The sequence below is a fragment of the Myxine glutinosa genome, chromosome 8 (assembly GCF_964187855.1).
Source record: "Myxine glutinosa chromosome 8, kmMyxGlut1.1, whole genome shotgun sequence".
Taxonomy (NCBI): domain Eukaryota; kingdom Metazoa; phylum Chordata; class Myxini; order Myxiniformes; family Myxinidae; genus Myxine; species Myxine glutinosa.
The window spans coordinates 1,843,024-1,862,698 of NC_136268.1; the positions used below are offsets into that span (position 1 = coordinate 1,843,024).

The window sequence follows — 19,675 nt, forward strand, 5'->3', positions numbered from 1 at the left end:
GCACCGGGAGATGAATCGGGGGAGTGAGACCCCAAATTGAGAAGCACCACAGTTTGGTCAATGGGAATTGGTTTTTAGAACCCATAGAGTAAGTTGGCCAATGGATTGGCAGGGAGAGACCCCGGGTAGTGTAAAGCGTTTTAGTCATTTAGAGGATAGATAGGATGAAGGATCTCCTCGCACCATCTGCATCCACTCACCTGAGGTGACAGGTACTCCGCACCATGCCATGTTTAATTATTTTTGATGCAAATGTTTTGGATTGTGAGACGCATCATGACGTGGGTGTGACATTGTGCTTGATGTTCCATCTCTTCCTCATGAGGATTGATGATGAATTGGGTGATGGCAAATTTTGAAGTAGAGGGATTGGAGACGAATTTGGTGTAGAAGGGAAAGATGGGGAAGACAAGATGTAGTGACGAATTTGTAAAGGTGTAAATTGTTGTAAATATGGGGTAAGGGCAAGGGTAGTGTAGGTGACAGGGGGGGTGACGTACGGTAGGGACGAGTTTTTCTCACTTCGCTCTCCGTACGCACTTCACCCTGCATTGCCTTTATTGACGTGTACCCTTGTGACCTTACCCCTCGCTCATTTGTCTTCCCCCCTTTTGTCTCCCACTTGAGGACCTGTGCGCCATTGGGCGCCGAGGGGAGCGTGCGTGAGGTGGCCATTGTGCGCACGAGATTCTCAGAACCAGCATGCATTGCGTTGATGTACCACTTTATGGACCGCTGTTCCGCGGCCAAGTACCACTTGATGGACCCCAGGTTCTGGGGCAGGGCACCTCTGTTGGAGACCGGCCATAGTGGCCAGGGAATCTTGCTTGCGGACCTCGGTAAGGTGGCACCTATGCCAAACAGGTGGACCACCCTTAGTTGGCCCCTGAGGCCCTAAATAAAAATGAACACAAGTTGTGCTTTTTATTATTTCCAAGTAGGCCGCATGAAGCCAGAAGATGTCGGGAAGAACATCGGCCCAGCAGAGAAAGAGAAGACCACCACCAGTTGTTTTGTTGTGTTTATTATGAACAGTGGTGACTGTGCACCGAGTGGTGCTTTTGGTGCTTTTGGGTGCTTTGGTGGTATTGGTACTGGTGCATCGATGCAATGCATGCTGTCTCCTCCCTCCCAACAGGAATTTCTTTTTCTTGTTCCCTAAAAAGAAAAAAAACACAGGTCCTGGGTTGCGTTGTAAATAAGAAATAACGTCACTGTAAATAATGCTCCCCACCGTAAATGTATAGTTTGAGAACAATTCCGTAATTCGGTTAGCTGTGGGCTTGAGTCTGTTAGACAGGGTGCAATGCAATAGGGGGACATACTTATTTGTGTTCTAAAATCGTCACACTCATGGTCAGGTTAAAAGTAGAGGGAACTACACCTACGTGTCACACTAAATTAAAGTTGTAGGCCCGGGCACGGACCTGAAGAAAGGAGGGTGCAGTGTAACGAATTTGGAAAGTGTAAAGAATGTGAGAACTGGTTTGCTGTGTTTTAACTGACCCTCGTAGAGTAAATAAAGTCGAAGGACGTCCCCCTAGTTAATTCCATGAAACTTACACACAGGCCACGATATATCTCTTTAAATAGCTTATTTCCTTATTCTATGTAGGCTAAATATGTGTTTCCCACTAGATTGACTCTGCATTGTATCAAACGAAATAAGCGTAGGCCCCTTTCAATTTCCCCAATCATCTCCGCTCTCCAAAGTTCCTTTCAAAAGCGGTGCGAGTGGTGTTCAATCCCGCAAGCCGCCATTGCCCATGTGCTAATCTCGGAGAAGAGGGGGGTAGGAGCCGCCAACTCACGGGCGTGGCACGTCGTCATGATCAAAGGGGGAATCGGACAGCCCTAACAGCCAACCAGCACCGCGGTGAGCGACCCGGTAGGCGTGCCCTCGCAGCCGGCGGCTTGATTCCGACCCGAGTAATAAAAGTGACTGGCAGGGACTGCTTTGGCAGATGAGATGAGAGGTGAGATGAGAGATGAGCTGTGAGATGAGAGATGAGAGACGCTCCAAAAGAGGAGAGGTACTTGGAGATGAAACAAGCTTTGGAGAGACGCGCTGAGAGGAGGGAGACGGCTCCACCAGAAGGAGAGGAGCAGGTGTGACCGAGCCAGCGCGTGACGTCCACAGCATCAGCAGCGTCGACGCGACCGAGGGTTTTCCCGCCAAAAAGGAGCTGCTACCTCCAGCCCTGCCGGTTGCAGGGACCTGACCCTGCCTCCCTCTCCAGCAACCCACCTCCGCCATTCCTGCCTGCAATTTCCCCCGTGTAAGTGTGAACGTCGTCTGTCCTAATCGTTGTCCTGGGGTTAAGTAAATTGAATAGTATAAGCTAACGATTCACTGTGTGACTGCTTCTTCCATCCATTGCTTGTAAATAACTTGATTGCTCCTTTTTGCTTGTGTGTGTATAATAAATCTGTTCTTCCTCTGTACTCTGTCTTCCTCCTCTCTTCCTTCTCTTTCTGTCGCTTTAGAGGTTTCCCAAATTGAATATCTGTGGCGCGATCTGGTCAACGTTGGGGGAGTCGGGCCAATCGGGGATTCTGTAACGGTCGCGGTTGACCATCCGCTCGGCCCAAAGTAACATCTTGTCCGCGACCCGTAACAATATGCAGGCCTGTGTTCCTCCTCCTCCCTGGTCAAGAATTTCACACATCATGGACCCACGCGACGAATTTTATTTCTCAATGAAGGCTACTCAATGGCTGATATGTATGTTTTTGTTGAACAAAACCTCGACGTGTTTGTTCTTTTCCTTTTTTTCTGTATAGTTTTTGCATGGTTGTAAACTCCTTTTTCATGTAGTATTGCACAAAGAATACACAAGGAAACCCAGACACAGGAGGAGGCCACCTAGTCCATCAAGCTACACATTTTCCAGCAACCCAGGTGACAAAACGTGGGCCTGCACCCGCTTTGTATTTATCTCACGCAAATGAAGCGAAAAGCACGGTTAAGCAATTGGTTCACACCTGTAGGTCAGTCTCCAAACGTTAGTTTATGATCAATGAACGACTTGATTTCAATTGAATGCTTTATTTTGAACACGAAACTGTGCATCTCGTTTTTTTTCATACGACCTTTAAAATCATTATTTTATTACTCCCGCCAGGGAGTAATGCATTCGATCGTGTCCGTGTGTGTGTGTGTGTGTGTGTGTGTTCGTATGTTCATGTGTTTGTGAACAAGATATCTGGAAAAGTTCTGAACGGATTTAGATGAAAGTTGGTGGGATGATTGCCCTTGGGATAAGGAAGAATTGATTCGTTTTTGGTGAAGCTCAGGATATTATTCCGGATCCAGGAATTTTTTGGGGATTTATTTTTCCTGTTTTACTGCATTAAAGCTTTTATTCTTATTCTTAAATGATGTTTTCTCCTCTAATTCCGAGATATATCAAAAAAAATTATCTGACAGGGCCTACTTTCTTTTTCATTTATTGTTTTGGGGAGAGGGGGTGTTAAACAAAACGTATTATTCCAACTTGACCCACGGCGGGAGTATGCGCTCTACTGAGTGGCGTTCTAGTTTAAATTGAATTACATACACTAGCAACGGTACCCGCCCTATGGGCGGGGCTTCAATTGGGAGGCCCAAATGAAAAGGCAAAATATCAGAAATTGAAGGCTTTTTATATTTTAAACGATTTAAGTAAACATCCATAATATCATATCACATGCAAATCATCAAAATCTAAACAGTATTTGTAGAATTTCAATAAAAGCCATATCAATGTTCATATCGGTAAATATTATTCCATCGTGTTTGGAAAAACTGGAAAATTGGAAAAATTGGAAATTGGAAAAAAAATTGGAAAAGCAAGCGTTACGCCTAGGTCCCCCATCGTTGAAGTGATGCGAGTTGACAAAGTGGAAGACGCAAGGCGGCCATCTTGGATTTTGACGTGGCGACCCAATTTTCAATAGCGTTCTCCCTTATGCGTAGATACACCCACACACCAGATTAGAAGTTAGTAGATCGTTTATTTTTCAAGATATTTCGCTCACAAAGTTCAGACATGTATATGGTGGTGGACATCTTGGATTTTTACGTGGCCACCCAATTTTCAATAGCGTTCTTCCTTATGCCTACATTCACCCATACCAGATTAGACATTGGTACTTCGCTTATTTTTCAAGATATTCCGCTCACAAGGTTCAGACATACATGGCGGCGGCCACCTTGGATTTTGACGTGGGTTGCACCCACACACCAAATTCGAATGCGGTCCTTCGCTTATACACGCGCGCCTGCCCGCACGCACGCACGGACGGACGGACACACGGACGGAGGGGAAAACCATAGTCCCCCTTTCGCTCCGTGGTGCGACGGGGGACAACAATATAGACTATTTTACTCCAGGGGGTCCCAGAATTACCCACCCAAAATTTCGTTGCGATCGGTTCAGCCGTTTTTGCGGTACCTGGGAACAGACAGACAGAAATTTGGTGAATTATAATATAGTAAGTTCAAGATTACTTGAACACTGTGCGGGGAAACGTATTCTATGACCTCTCGGGTTTCTTTTGTCTTTCCATGTGCAGGACACAAAATAAACGAACTATACATTCCAATTTGACACGATACACACCAGACATCGCAAACTCCTGGACATCGCACACAACTCGATCACACCTGATTAATCTCAAACTACCTCTCATAGTCCTTGAGCCAACCGGCCATATTTTGAAGTGAATGCTCCGGCGGGGGGAGTAATTCTCATTATGATTTTCCATTAGACCAATGTCTCAAGTGTCAGAAAAGGTGTGATGGACATCTGAGAACGGTAGCTTAGTGCCCGGATGGACGCTATCTTTGAAACCACCCAGCTCGAAAATGCCCATTTGGTGGGGTACATTGTTGCACGTGTATCTGGACTTCTATACTAGCTATCGATGTGCGGTTGACGACTAAATATACGTCCGATGTGTACCGTCTAAATAAAAAATAATATGAAGCATTTTGTTTTAGATTAATTATTATAAAAATCAATTATCGAAAAAAAATCATATATTTTTCAATATTTTATTATTAGACTTGTACTTTTTTTAGTGAAACAACACTGGTATGATTTTCCAAATTATGCATTGTGCTACACCGTTTATCTGTCTATAAAAATAACTCAAAAACTAAAACATATCATCCACCACGAGTGTACACAAAAAATATATGAAAAGGCATGCACTTTCCACAAACCGAAACTATGTCAGTTGGAATTTCCCGCCGATAATCAACCCACAGAACCCAGTGCCGAAAGTGACGTCAGTCTATTCTATATCTATATTCTATATTCTATATCTCAGTCTGAGATTTGTTGCGGTGACCTGATTAATTTCTGAGGGGGGGGGGGGGGGAGGGGGTGGCTTAAGAACTAAAAGTGAACATGTTAGATGGCGCCACATACAACTCTATTATAGAGTTGTATTGTGGCGCCATCTAACATGTTCACTGACTTGGATGAGTATGTCTATGTAAGCTGGCGAGCTTTTCGGATATCGGAGTAATCTAACGTCAGTCTTTTTTGTTCTTTCAGCTGAGATGGCCGGTGTCGAGGCGAAACGGGCGAAGATTGAACCTGAGTCCGGAACGTGCATCCTGTGCAGCAAGAAGTCGCCACTCTCTGAACTAAGCAAGGCAGCGGGCAACAGTTCTTGGAAGACATTGTGTGACGCAGCCGCAGTTAGAAACTTTTATCCAATTCTAAAGCTAGTCCAAGAAGGCGCAGTTGAACTTCCTAATATTCCAATATTATACCATAGGGCTTGTAGATCAGACTTCACTCACAAAAACCACCTAGCTACTTTGACCAATGCAGCTAGAAGTTCTTCAGTTGATACTGCCGATGCGGTGCGACGGCGATCATCACGGGAAGAGACAGGATCAACTTCAACGTTCTACGATGATAAATGCATTTTTTGCCAGCGTGCTTCAAAATTCATAAAAGGCAGTCGTACCCGTGAAACAGTTGTCTTGGCTGTTGAACTTCGAGCAGATAAGACAATAAGAGATGCTGCGACAGCTCGCAATGATGAGAGAGTTTTGGCATTGACTACACGAGATATGGTTGCAGCTGAGGCTCACTACCACTTCTCCTGCTATAGAAACTACACACGGCCCCAAAAACCTCAAGTAGAAACTGACATTGAAGATAATATCGAGAAAAAAGAAATGATACGATGTATATTCAATTTCATTCGCACTGACTTGTTCTTGAACCCGAGGATTGTTCCAATAGTTGATGTTGCAACAGATATCCTGTCTTCAGATACATTTTCAGTTGATGTTCGTGACTCCATCAAGAAGAATCTGCAGCGCACATTACAAAGAGAGTTTGGAGAATCGCTCATCTTCTTCAATGTGAAACACCGTGTATACTTGATGCCCGATAATCTGACAAAGCGAGAGATTGCTGCAGAGTGCGTAAACCTGAAAGCAGAAGTGAAAGCATTTGAACGAACGGACGGTGAAAGTAACATTGTGCGTGCAGCTACTTCACTGCGACACCAGATCAAAGATGCTCATTACAATGAACGTTGGCCGCCTCAGCCAGCAGAACTCACTTCAGATTACGTGAAGATACCAGATTCTCTTCGTGTATTTCTGCATACTTTGATTTGCGGGAGTGGGGGTAGCTCTGCGCGTGCCGACACACTGGTATGGTCGATGGCTCAAGATATCATCAATGCTGTACACCGGGGTACCATCAGAACATCGAAGCATGTCCTACTTCCGTGGGTCATGAAAACGCTCACCGGTAATACAGAGGTCATCAGAATATTGAATCGACTCGGGCACGGATGTTCGTACACAGTTCTGGAAGAAATCGAGACAGCGCTATGCATAGACAAATTAGCAAGTGTGGAGAAAGATACAGTACCACTTCCGTCACATGTGCACCCTTCGGTCCCGACTGTATTAGCATTCGATAACATCGACAGGCTAGAGGAATCGCTGAGTGGTGGCGGAACATCGCATCGCGTCAACGGTATCATCGTCCAACCGAAGTCGCAGTCGTGTTTGCCGCCCCAACCTCCATCGGCAGTATCCAAAGCAGATAAGAAGCGATCTATCCCGTCATCCAGCGATTTAGTTCCAATATACAGCGGTGGGAAACGAGAGGGCCCACCTGCAATCAAGCCTGCAGATCTTTCTGACACTCTTGCAGGCGCAACATCCCTTGCGCAGCGCCGAAATCACGTATGGATTATGACTCGCATGCTGGAACCATGCGACCAGACAATCAGTTCGTGGACTGGTTTCAACATCATGACTAGAGATCGTGTTCAGGTGACGGAAGATGTAGTTGGCTACCTGCCGACTATAAACGCGCCTGCCACAGATATGGCAACAGTGCAAGAAATCCTCAGAGAAGCTCTGAACATCATGTCATCACTTCAGCTTGAGCGTATACCGGTGGTGCTAGACCAGGCACTATTTGCTAAGGCGACCGAAATAGCATGGAAAGATGTCGATCGATATGGAAGAATCGTGCTCATGATGGGGAACTTCCATACCATCTGTAACTTCATGTCGAGCATTGGGAAAATGTTTGGAGATGCAGGCCTTCGGGATGTAGCTGTTGAGTCAGGAGTAATCGCTGAAGGTTCCATCAACAGGGTTCTGGAAGGCAAGCAATACAACCGTGCTGTGCGACTCCACAAGTTGATGTACGAGGCACTAATGCGCATCATTTGGAAGGGCTTCCAGGTGTGGATAGAAAGCAATCATCCTGACAAGGAACCCCAGATTCGAAGCACTGACCTCAAAATTCGCAGCATCAAGGAGGATGTTTGCCACGAGACTCTCGCTGCTGCTCTCGATGATGATTCATGTGTACAGAGCTTTGACATGTTCGCGAAATACCTACATTTTCTGCGAACCAAACATGGAGACCTGGCTCGCTTCTGGATGATGTATATTGATATGGTAGAGACCCTGCTGGGGTTGATTCGTGCGGATAGAGAAGGCGACTGGATGCTTCACTTGGCTTGTGTCAGAAGAGTGATCCCTTGGTGTTTCGCAATGAACAAGGTGAACTATGCTAGATATCTACCAGTGTACTATGCACAGATGACGCAACTCCACGAAACATGCCCCGAGTTGTACAGGCATTTCAATCAAGGCTACTTCTCCGTACAGCTTAGACCAGGGAATCCATTTGCCAGAATCGCTGTTGATCAGACAACAGAAGAAACAGTAAACAAAGATACGCAAACAGCTGGAGGAACACGAGGTTTTAGTCTTTGACAAGGGGCTGTGTCACGATACTATCTAACTGCAGAAAATCGGGCTACTGCACTGAGGCAACTACGAGAAACTATCCTTGTGAATGGCAGCGACACATCTCACGCCAAGCACCCTGACTTGTCTACTTCTCGCATCAAACGTGATGAGTCTGGCGTCACAGCTATCTGTGATCTACTGGAAAATGACTGGACCAATCCATTCGCCGATGATCCGTCATGTCTTCTCAGTATATCTACCGGAGCGGCTGCGAGGGAGGACGTTTCTAATGACCTACTCAACACCCTGCAAAAGGGGGAAGCGGCGTATCAAAGCTTCCAGAAACGTCTTGAAGAGGGAACAGGCTTTCATGACACATTGAACAAGCTAAACTTGAAGACCTTTGGTAAGATCAAGCAGAAAGTTGTGAAGGGCACAAACAAGGAGATCGTCCTGAGAGCTGACAGACAACTGTTTGCCACCATGATACTCATCGCCAAGACAAGGAACCTCGACATGCAACTTGTCCTTTGTCACCCACTAGGGCCGTTACCATGGTCTTTGGCAAACGTTGATGGGTCAATGAAAAAAACGAACAAAGCTGCACTTGCGAAACACATGGAAGGTCTTGTGGAACCAGCCGAGAACGTTGACAAGCGAAGTGCAACAATAATTGATGCGATGGCTCTCATACAAAAGGTGCATGGCGAGAACGACACGTTCGAAGAACTATCTGACCGCATCCTTGTTGCAGCGCTTCACGCTGGTCAAGGCAGTGAGCGCATCGATGTTGTCTTTGACACATACACAGAAGAATCCATCAAAGCAGCTGAGCGTGTGAACCGCGGTTCAAATGAAGGCATCAGTTTCAGCGAGATCAGACCCGCACACAAAATCATGAACTGGCGGCGTCTCCTTGCTTGCAGCCAGACAAAGGAGAAACTGGTTGTGTTTCTGGCGGAGTCGTGGAAACATGAAACAAATCGCGAAAAGCTAGGCAACAGAACACTGTATGTCACCTGTGGTGAAAAATGTCTGGTACTGACCCGCGATAGGTGGAAGTTGGTGCAAGCACTCGAATGTAGCCACGAGGAAGCAGACACGCGTATGTTTCTCCACGCAAAGCACGCCGCTACCCACTACAAGACGATCATCTTAGTGGCAGATGACACCGACGTTCTGATCATCAGTCTTCATCTCAGCAGAACCATCAATAGTCAGCTCTTCATCAGACGAGGAACAAAGGTTCGAGTCAGAATGATCGACGTTGGAAAGTTGGCTGCGGTATTGGGGTCTGGAGTTTGCAGTGCATTGCCAGGGCTTCATGCATGGAGCGGGTGTGACACTGTGAGTGCTCTGGCTAGCCAAGGAAAGATAAAGGCTTTGAAGCTTGTGCAAGCGAATGAGCTGTATCTTCAAGCATTCACAGATCTGGGATCTTCGTGGAATGTACCAACAGACGTCTTCAATAGCATTCAGGCCTTCACGTGTCAGCTGTACGCCAAGAACACGAAGATCGTCGGTGTTAATTCGCTCCGTTATCACATGTTCTGTGCAAAGAAGGGCCAGATCGAATCTGGACAATTGCCGCCTTGTGAAGACTCCTTGATGCAGCATACGCTTAGGGCCAACTATCAGGCGGCTATCTGGCGACGCAGCCTTGAAAACCTACCAGACGTCCCAACACCATCAGCAGGACATGGTTGGGAACTCGATGATGGCGGTTCGCTCACAATCCGATGAATGGCGGGTCTACCAGCTCCAGATGTCGTCTTGAATCTCATCTCATGCACATGCAGAAGGACGTGTCGACCGTCAGATTGCTCCTGCATACTGAATGGGTTGAAGTGCACTGTTGTGTGTAAGCTGCAGGGATGCTCCAACATGGTGCAGGATGATGCTATCGTGGCTCAGGATGCCAATGACTCTGATGGCGACTCTGATGATTAACTTTGTGTGCACTGTATATTGTATAGCATATGTTGTTCTCTATTATAATGCAGGCCAAATTGCCTGAAAATCTTTATAGACAGATAAACGGTTTAGCAAAATGTATAATTTGGAAGATCATACCGGTGTTATTTGACTAAAACATGACATGTTCAATGATACCTCCGCTTGCTTATTAGGAATATACATCGTATGGTGTTAAAATCAGCTCCATACGTCTTTCCAAACTCTAGTAATGAATAATTAATATAATTGGCGGCCATTTTGAAATCCAAGATGGCCACCAAAGTGCAGATTTCTTATGTAACAATTTCCGCCTGCTTATTAGATATCGTATGGTGTTAAAATCCTCTCCGTACGACATTCCTAACTTGCGTTATCGTCAGAATAGATAATGCCAGCGGCGGCCGAAGTCATTTTATGCCTCTTTACATTTATTTGTTGTAAACTCGTGGTGGATGATATGTTTTAGTTTTTGAGTTATTTTTATAGACAGATAAACGGTGTAGCACAATGCATAATTTGGAAAATCATACCAGTGTTGTTTCACTAAAAAAAGTACAAGTCTAATAATAAAATATTGAAAAATATATGATTTTTTTTCGATAATTGATTTTTATAATAATTAATCTAAAACAAAATGCTTCATATTATTTTTTATTTAGACGGTACACATCGGACGTATATTTAGTCGTCAACCGCACATCGATAGCTAGTATAGAAGTCCAGATACACGTGCAACAATGTACCCCACCAAATGGGCATTTTCGAGCTGGGTGGTTTCAAAGATGGCGTCCATCCGGGCACTAAGCTACCGTTCTCAGATGTCCATCACACCTTTTCTGACACTTGAGACATTGGTCTAATGGAAAATCATAATGAGAATTACTCCCCCCGCCGGAGCATTACTTTTGGTCTGGCTCAAGGACTATCATTCCTGCCATTCCCTGGAGCGGTGACCACGAATCCATGTTCCCCACCAAGACGTGCTGCAAAGGTCCCGACCAACAGGGGGCACCTGTCATGTGATGCGTCCAACCTGTTTAAGCCTTCAAATATGACGAATAATAAATGTGTAATTTCATAAGAAATTAACAAAGTCCACGAGGGAAAATTATTATTGCAATTATTATATTGCATTGTGTTTTCAAAGATGAGAAAACGTTATTTCTTCGCCACTCTGAGGTAAATCTATCGTTGCGCGTGAGAGTGGCTGGGCGGTGTAATCGCTCCGTTTCCTCCGGCGCTAACCGTCGGAGTTGTGAATCGCCGATTAAATGATGCCGACGTACCGTATGTAGAGAACACCATTTTGATTCCATTTTAATGAGACAAGGAATCACTTAAACTTGAAAAAATTGGCGGTTTATAAGTATCGTACCGGCCAGGTGACCGGCCAGGCAACACAACGGTGACGTACTTCCGGACGTAGGAACGGCCGTTGCATCGTCTGCTATGGATCCGTGACTGGAGAGGTGGTCGTTTTGCAGCGTAAGCTGAGCCACGAAAAGGAGCCCGCAAAGGTGCTTTCTGGGTTTTGTTTTCGTCAGGGTTTCTTGATTTTCTTTAAATAATAACTTTCACTCCACGATCGTTCTCGTCTTTCTCCGCGAAGCAGTGTTGGTAGTCGTAGTATTGTTAAAGGGTACATCAACCTGTATGTCTGTGCCTGGGTCTTGTCGACCTGGCACGATCCGAGTTTGGTCGGATCGGCTTTTAGAGAGGGGTCCGCGTACGTGCGATAGGGGCAAGGGACGGTATTGACGTACGTGTCGAGTAAGTCCGTATACACGGGGTGGTATTTATTTACGTACCTGTCGAGCAAAATCGTATACGTGGGGGGAGGGGGGAAAGGGAGGAGGAGGAGGAGGAGGGTAGAGGAGGGTAGAGGGTGTTCCGCGCATGTGGGAGGGAGGGAGGGAGGGGAGTCCGTGCATGTGGGGGGTGGGATGGAGGGAGGGGAGTCAGCGCATGTGGGGGGTTGGAGGGAGGGAGGGGAATTCGCGCATGTGGGGGGTGGGAGGGAGGGAGGGGAGTCCGCGCATGTGGGGGGGGGTGGGAGGGAAATCCGCGCATGTGGGGGGGGGGGGGTGGGAGGGAAATCTGCGCATGTGGGGGGTGGGAGGGAAATCCGCGCATGTGGGGGGGTGGGAGGGAAAATCCGCGCATGTGGGGGGGTGGGAGGAAATCCGCGCATGTGGGGGGGTGGGAGGGAAATCCGCGCATGTGGGGGGGTGGGAGGGAAATCCGCGCATGTGGGGGGGGGTGGGAGGGAAATCCGCGCATGTGGGGGGGGGGGGTGGGAGGGAAATCCGCGCATGTGGGGGGGGGGGGTGGGAGGGAAATCCGCGCATGTGGGGGGGGGGGGTGGGAGGGAAATCCGCGCATGTGGGGGAGTAGGAGGGAAATCCGCGCATGTGGGAGGGAGGGAGGGAAATCCGCGCATGTGGGAGGGAGGGAGGGAAATCCGCGCATGTGGGAGGGAGGGAAATCCGCGCATGTGGGAGGGAGGGAAATCCGCGCATGTGGGGGAGTAGGAGGGAAATCCGCGCATGTGGGAGGGAGGGAGGGAAATCTGCGCATGTGGGAGGGAGGGAGGGAGGGAAATCCGCGCATGTGGGAGGGAGGGAGGGAGGGAAATCCGCGCATGTGGGAGGGAGGGAGGGAAATCCGCGCATGTGGGAGGGAGGGAGGGGAGTCCGCGCATGTGGGTGGGAGGGAGGGAGGGAGGGGAATCCGCGCATGTGGGGGGGAGGGAGGGAGGGGAGTCCGCGCATGTGGGAGGGAGGGAGGGGAGTCCGCGCATGTGGGAGGGAGGGAGGGGAGTCCGCGCATGTGGGAGGGAGGGAGGGAGGGGAGTCCGCGCATGTGGGAGGGAGGGAGGGAGGGGAGTCCGCGCATGTGGGAGGGAGGGAGGGAGGGGAGTCCGCGCATGTGGGAGGGAGGGAGGGAGGGAGGGGAGTCCGCGCATGTGGGAGGGAGGGAGGGAGGGGGAGTCCGCGCATGTGGGAGGGAGGGAGGGAGGGGAGTCCGCGCATGTGGGGAGGGAGGGAGGGAGGGGAGTCCGCGCATGTGGGGAGGGAGGGAGGGACGGGAGTCCGCGCATGTGGGGAGGAGGGAGGGACGGGAGTCCGCGCATGTGGGGAGGGAGGGAGGGACGGGAGTCCGCGCATGTGGGGAGGGAGGGAGGGACGGGAGTCCGCGCATGTGGGGGGGAGGGAGGGAGGGGAGTCCGCGCATGTGGGTGGGGAGGGAGGGAGGGAGGGGAATCCGCGCATGTGGGGGGGAGGGAGGGGAGTCCGCGCATGTGGGAGAGAGGGAGGGGAGTCCGCACATGTGGGAGGGAGGGAGGGAGGGGGAGTCCGCACATGTGGGAGGGAGGGAGGGAGGGGAGTCCGCACATGTGGGAGGGAGGGAGGGAGGGGAGTCCGCGCATGGGGAGGGAGGGAGGGAGGGAGGGGAGTCCGCGCATGTGGGAGGGGAGGGAGGGGAGTCCGCGCATCGTGGGAGGGAGGGGGGAGGGGAGTCAGCGCATGAGGGAGGGAGGGGAGTCTGCGCATGTGGGAGGGAGGGAGGGACGGGAGTCCGTGCATGTGGGGGGGAGGGAGGGGAGTCCACGCATGTGGGAGGGAGGGAGGGGAATCCGTGCATGTGGGGGGGAGGGAGGGACGGGGACGGGAGTCCGTGCATGTGGTGGGGAGGGAGGGAGGGGAGTCCACGCATGTGGGAGGGAGGGAGGGGAATCCGTGCATGTGGGGGGGAGGGAGGGAGGGGAGGTCCGCGCATGTGGGAGGGAGGGAGGGGAGTCCGCGCATGTGGGAGGGAGGGAGTCCGCGCATGTGGGGAGGAGGGGGAGTCTGTGCATGTTGAGGAGGGAGATGGGGGGGGGGGGGGGGTAAGGGGGATCCATGCATGTAGTGGGGGGGGGTAAGGGGGATCCATGCATGTAGTGGGGGGGAGGGGTAAGGGGGATCCGTGCATGTAGCGGAGGGGAGGGGGGTTCATGCATGTTGAGGGGGGGAGATGGAGGGGGTAAGGGGGTTCGTGCATGTTGGGGAGGGGGGAGATGGAGGGGGTAAGGGGGTTCGTGCATATTGGGAGGGGGGGGATCAACGTATGTCCACTTATGTGGGGGGGGGGGGGGGCGAAAGGGGTTCCGCACATGTGTGAGTGTGGGTAGAGGGGTTCCGCACATGTGTGAGGGTGGGGGAGAGGGGTTCCGCACTGTGTGAGGGTGGGGAGAGGGGTTCCGCACGTGTGGGGGTGGGGAGAGGAGGGTCTGAGCATGTGGGGGGGGAGGGGTGAGGGGGAGGGAGGGTCCACGCATGTTGGAGTGGGGGGTAAGAGGGGTCCGTGCATGTTGGGATGGGGGGTAAGAGGGGTCCGTGCATGTTGGGATGGGGGGGGGGGGATCCACGTATTGGGGAGAGAGTGGGCCAATTATGTGGGGGGGGGGGGGGGCGAAAGGGGTTCCGCACATGTGTGAGGGTGGGGAGAGGGGTCCACACATGTGTGAGGGTTGGGAGAGGGGTTCCGCACATGTGTGGGGGTGGGGAGAGGGGTTCCGCACGTGTGGGGGTGGGGAGAGGGGTTCCGCACGTGTGGGGGTGGGGAGAGGATGGTCTGAGCATGTTTGAGGAGGAGAGGAGAGGAGAGTAGAGGGTGCTCCACGCATGTGGGGAGGGGAAGGGGTCCGCGCATGTTGAGGGGGGGGGAGTGGGTCTGCGCAAGTGGGGGGAGGGGGTAAGGGGGGTCCGTGCATGTTGGGAGGGGAGGGGATCCAAGTATGTGGGGGGGGGGGAGAGTGGTCCACGCATGTGGGGGGGGGGGTGGGAGGGGCGAAAGGGGTTCTGCACATGTGAGGGTGGGGAGAGGGGTCCCCGCACATGTGTGAGGGTGGGGAGAGGAGTATCTGCGCATGTGTGGGGGAGGGGGGGGAGGAGGGGAGTAGAGGATGTTCCGCACATGTGTGGGGGGGGTGGGGGGAGTTCGCGCATGCGGGGGGGGGATGGGGTCCACGCATGTTTAGGGGGGGGGGGGAGTGGGTCCGCACAAGTGTGGGGATAGGGGGTCTGCGTATGTATGTGGGGGGTGGGGGCAGTATTTACGTACGTGTCGAGCAAGTCCATATACAACGAAGGGTCCGCGTATGTTTATGGGGGTGGGGGCGGGGCGGTATTAAAGTATGTGGCGAGCAAGTCCGTGTACAGGAGGGGTCTGGGAGTCTGCTGGAGTTGTCATGAAACAAGACCAGTCGCTGGTGGTAAGGAGGTAACAGGAATCCATTGCGAGTCGTGACAGCTCCGTATGAAACCACAATACCATGTGGTGTCCCATTTAAACCTACCTTCACCCTGTGCGTACTCAGTCAAATCCTCACAAAACACATGCGGAGCGTTGTGTCCATTAAATACCACAAGTGTCTCGGTGGTTGCTGTCCAACCAAACAAAAGTTTATTTCAAACGAAAACTTAAGCTGGCTGTCTTGTCTGCAAAAAGACACTTGTTTTGGCATTTTCTTTTGTTTGAACATGTTGTTTGATCTCAAACTTTGACCGGATAAACCTTGGTAATAGATTGCAATGAGGTAAAAATACCTGTGAATGTTAACTTCCTTATTAAAAGTACAAGATAGATTTTCAACCATGGGAAATTTGGACAGGCACAGGTGTGATGGGCCAAATATGTACCTGTGTCCAGGTTATTTTTGATCGGTGTTTCCTCCCACCTTGCAGTGTTCCTTCCAGTCTCATGTTGAGGGCTATTTCTTGTTTTGTAGATCGCGGCCATCCTGAAGAGGCTCCATTTTTTATCGATGACTGTGGAAATATTGGCGGTAAGCCAATTGGCAGGAACATCGTTTTATAACCTGGGAGTTAATCGACTTTACTTTGGAATGACAAGGAAACTTGACTGACTTTGTTTTTTCTCTTTTGCTCAGGAAACTGGGATCGGTAAAACGGTGAACTCGTTGCGAAAGCACGAGGTTGCTGGTGAATTTGCTCGAGAGCTTGTATTGAAGTGGAAGAAGTTGGTGCCACAGGAAGGCTGTGACCAAAGTACTGCAGACGGGTACATGTCGAGATGTTAATTTCTGAATTTATATTCAGTTCATTTGAAGAATAACGACTGGTCTTTGTATGGCCCGCTTAGCGACGTTTCCAGCGCTCCCCTCTCCCCCCACTGCCTACTGTTCCCCTTCCTACCGGCAACCGTTCCTGTGCCCGGCACCGTCCGGCGATCGTTCTTACGCCCCTCCCCCGGCGACTTTCTGCACTCCGCCCCTCCACCGGCGACTGTTTCGGCACTCCGCCCCTCCACCGGCGACTGTTTCGGCACGCCGCCCCTCCACCGGCGACTGTTTCGGCACGCCGCCCCTCCACCGGCGACTGTTTCGGCACTCCGCCCCTCCACCGGCGACTGTTTCGGCACTCCGCCCCTCCACCGGCGACTGTTTTGGCACTCCGCCCCTCCACCGGCGACTGTTTCGGCACTCCGCCCCTCCACCGGCGACTGTTTCGGCACTCCGCCCCTCCACCGGCGACTGTTTCGGCACTCCGCCCCTCCACCGGCGACTGTTTCGGCACTCCGCCCCTCCACCGGCGACTGTTTCGGCACTCCGCCCCTCCACCGGCGACTGTTTCGGCACTCCGCCCCTCCACCGGCGTCTGTTTCGGCACTCCGCCCCTCCTCCGGCGACTGTTTCGGCACTCCGCCCCTCCCACCCGGCGGCAACTTAGTGTTTGTGCCTGTTTTCTTTGAATCGAGATAATAAGAGTGCAGCATGGTTTTATGAAACCCGAGATATCCAAGACGTTGATACGTTGTGCCACAATATATTGCCGCTATTGATTGTTATACTTTATTTCGTTTTATAGGCCCCAGGTGCAGGATTTGCTGCCCAAATGCTCCAAGGTTGGAAGCAAGTCTGCGTTGCCAACACAATTGCATGGGTACAAGACGTCACAAGAACACAAACACTCTTCTAGCAGCAAGGAAGGGCACCATCATTCCAAGCACCTGTATAAAGCAGATACTTCGCTGGACCATTCAAGGGAGGAGAGGACTGCAGCAAAGCATAACAACGGTGGTATGGTGGACACATATGAAGATGATGAACAAATTTATGGTGGTGATGATTTACCCACCAGCTCAACTGCTTTGCACGCGAATAAGAGTGAAAAACGAAAGGGTGGCGATTCGGACAACGAGAGCTATCGTTCAAGCTCGCACAGTAAATCAAAACGTCCAAAAAAGAAGGTAAAATTAAAAGAAAGTTCAAAAAAGTCGAATGACGAATTTGAAAACCCATTAATGTCATTTGAATCATACTTGAGTTACGACCAACCACAGAAAAGGAAGAAGACCAAATTGCATAAGAACAAGATGCCTGTGCAGCATTCGAAAGACAAACTGGACATTCCGGCTGTAAAGCACAGGGACACGACATCGAGGGAAAGGAGTGAAAAACACGTTTCTCCTCCCATACAAACAATGTCCACGGATCAAGAATCATTGAGGAACATTTCTTCATCGAGCAGGGATCCTCAAAAGGTAACGTTCGTGGTAGTTACAGTTGTTGAGTGGTGTCAACTATGATGAAATGGTTTGCCTTTTCAAACGGATTTGTAAGCCTGGTGTTTGCTTAATGGTTTCAGGTGCATGGCTACCTAAAGATCTTAGGGTCTTGAGTTTGAGCCCTTGCCGTGCCGTTAAATAACACCAGGTGGGTTGACTCGGCCCGTCATCCTTCTGAGGTCGGATCAGCATCCGGATGAAACGAGTACCTGTTAAGGCACAGGAGTACCTGTTGTGCTTCCAGCAATGATGCAACCAGCAGCCACAGGCTGCATGTGGAATAATAAAATGAACAGATTTGTAATCCCTGCAATGAGTTTTTAATTGTTTTTTTTTGCAATCGAAGAAATCAATGGGATATTTGATTTATCAGGATCGAGATGAAGTCTTGCCGACTCTCCCAGATATGGCTCTTCCGAGCATTCAGCCCAATTACAGGCCTCTGCCATCCAGCGAGTTTGTGGATGCTTTGCAGGAAAGGAAAAGAGGTATTGTTTTTTTGGGATGCGATGTAATGGGATTGGGAGAATTCTTTTTGGAATGATTGTTGGCTTATATGATTTCCGATGACGAGCGTCACGATTTCCGTCGGTTCGATCTCCCCGTCCCAGCCTCTCTGGGGCCTCAAATTCCGCTCTCCGACGACAATGAATACGGATTCACCGGCAAGAGGCTGAACAGGAAGATGGCCGTGTTCTCCGGTTCCAAGTCTGTGTTTCTTCCCCAAATGACTTCTCTGTACAAGCAGTGCATTCGCGTCCTACAGAATAACATCGATTGTGAGTGCTGTCGGGTTTCTCCTAATTACGCCTCGTTTGGTAATGTGGCTTCAGTTCCCATTATTGCCCAATGGAATACCCATTTTCTTACCAGTTTTGCTTACATTATCGGTCTCTTACCTTCTTACCTTGTGCGTTAACAAATGGGGGTTGGGGGTGCGAGTTGGGTGGTACTGGGGAGGTGCAATAATTCTCAAGGTGTACCATCTATTCATTAAATGACTGCAATGAGCGAAATGGTGCCTGCCCATTGTTCACGGCTCACTAAGCCCAGCAGGTGTGTCCTTCGATGCATCTGCCATTCCCTGGGGTATTGCACCAAATGGGGGTGAAATTACAATGATGAGAGGAAGGTGGTGTACATATTTGAGGAGGAAGAATCTTCTGAGTTGCATCAATGTCTTTACTTATGGAAATCAAGGTGATACCAGTATTTGAGGAACTGTGACATTTTATAATCATGCGCCTGTGTTTACCTGAGGTTGAATACTTATTACATCTGCCACCGAAGGTGGTTTGGTTATGTTTTCACCCTTGTCTGTCTGTTTGTTTGTATATTTGTCTGTGAACAGGTTATTTCAAAAAGTTGTGAAAATATGGTTTTGGTTATGAGAATTATTTAATTTCTAAGTGATTCTTCACCATTGAGTGATTTTTTTTTTTTTTTTTTTTTTTTTTTTTTGTATACTGAATCGAGGCTCGTGAAAGAGCTAACATTTATTTCACAAACAAATCAACCAGACAAACAAAATATACAAAAGAGGGAGCGGAAGTCAAGATGGGGAGAGAAGGGGAAGCACACAACCACAACATTTGAGAGCAGGGAGAAGTGTGGGAGGGAGAGGGCTTGGGGGGAGGAGGCGTGGGAAGGGGAGGGGGGAGGTGATGGGGCTAAAACCGATACATAGCATGATATTTTAAAAAGTTATGGACGAATTGTGACTAAACTTGGTGGACGGGTTGGTTAGGTGACGAGAACAAGCAGATTCGATTTTGGTTTACGTCCGAATCCAGATCCGGCCTATCATTGGGATACAAAACAAACTGTTCAGCCTGGCGGAGGTATCCTCTCCACCGAGTGCCGTTCCAGTCTATTGTCCCCCGTCGCACCGCGGAGCGAAAGGGGGACTAT

General features: G+C 49.9%; 1 protein-coding gene across 1 annotated transcript in view; it reads left to right on the top strand.

The window, feature by feature from the left end:
- Positions 1–11,391: 11,391 nt before the first annotated feature.
- Positions 11,392–19,675, top strand: part of ELOA (elongin A) — a 27,161-nt gene continuing 18,877 nt past the window's right edge. Inside the window, exons 1-6 of the mRNA XM_068124024.2 lie at positions 11,392–11,709; positions 15,966–16,022; positions 16,128–16,258; positions 17,065–17,740; positions 18,138–18,252; positions 18,376–18,543. Of these exons, the coding sequence (XP_067980125.2) occupies positions 16,002–16,022; positions 16,128–16,258; positions 17,065–17,740; positions 18,138–18,252; positions 18,376–18,543 (1,111 nt within the window). The 5' untranslated portion in view covers positions 11,392–11,709; positions 15,966–16,001. The remainder of the gene's footprint in view (positions 11,710–15,965; positions 16,023–16,127; positions 16,259–17,064; positions 17,741–18,137; positions 18,253–18,375; positions 18,544–19,675) is intronic.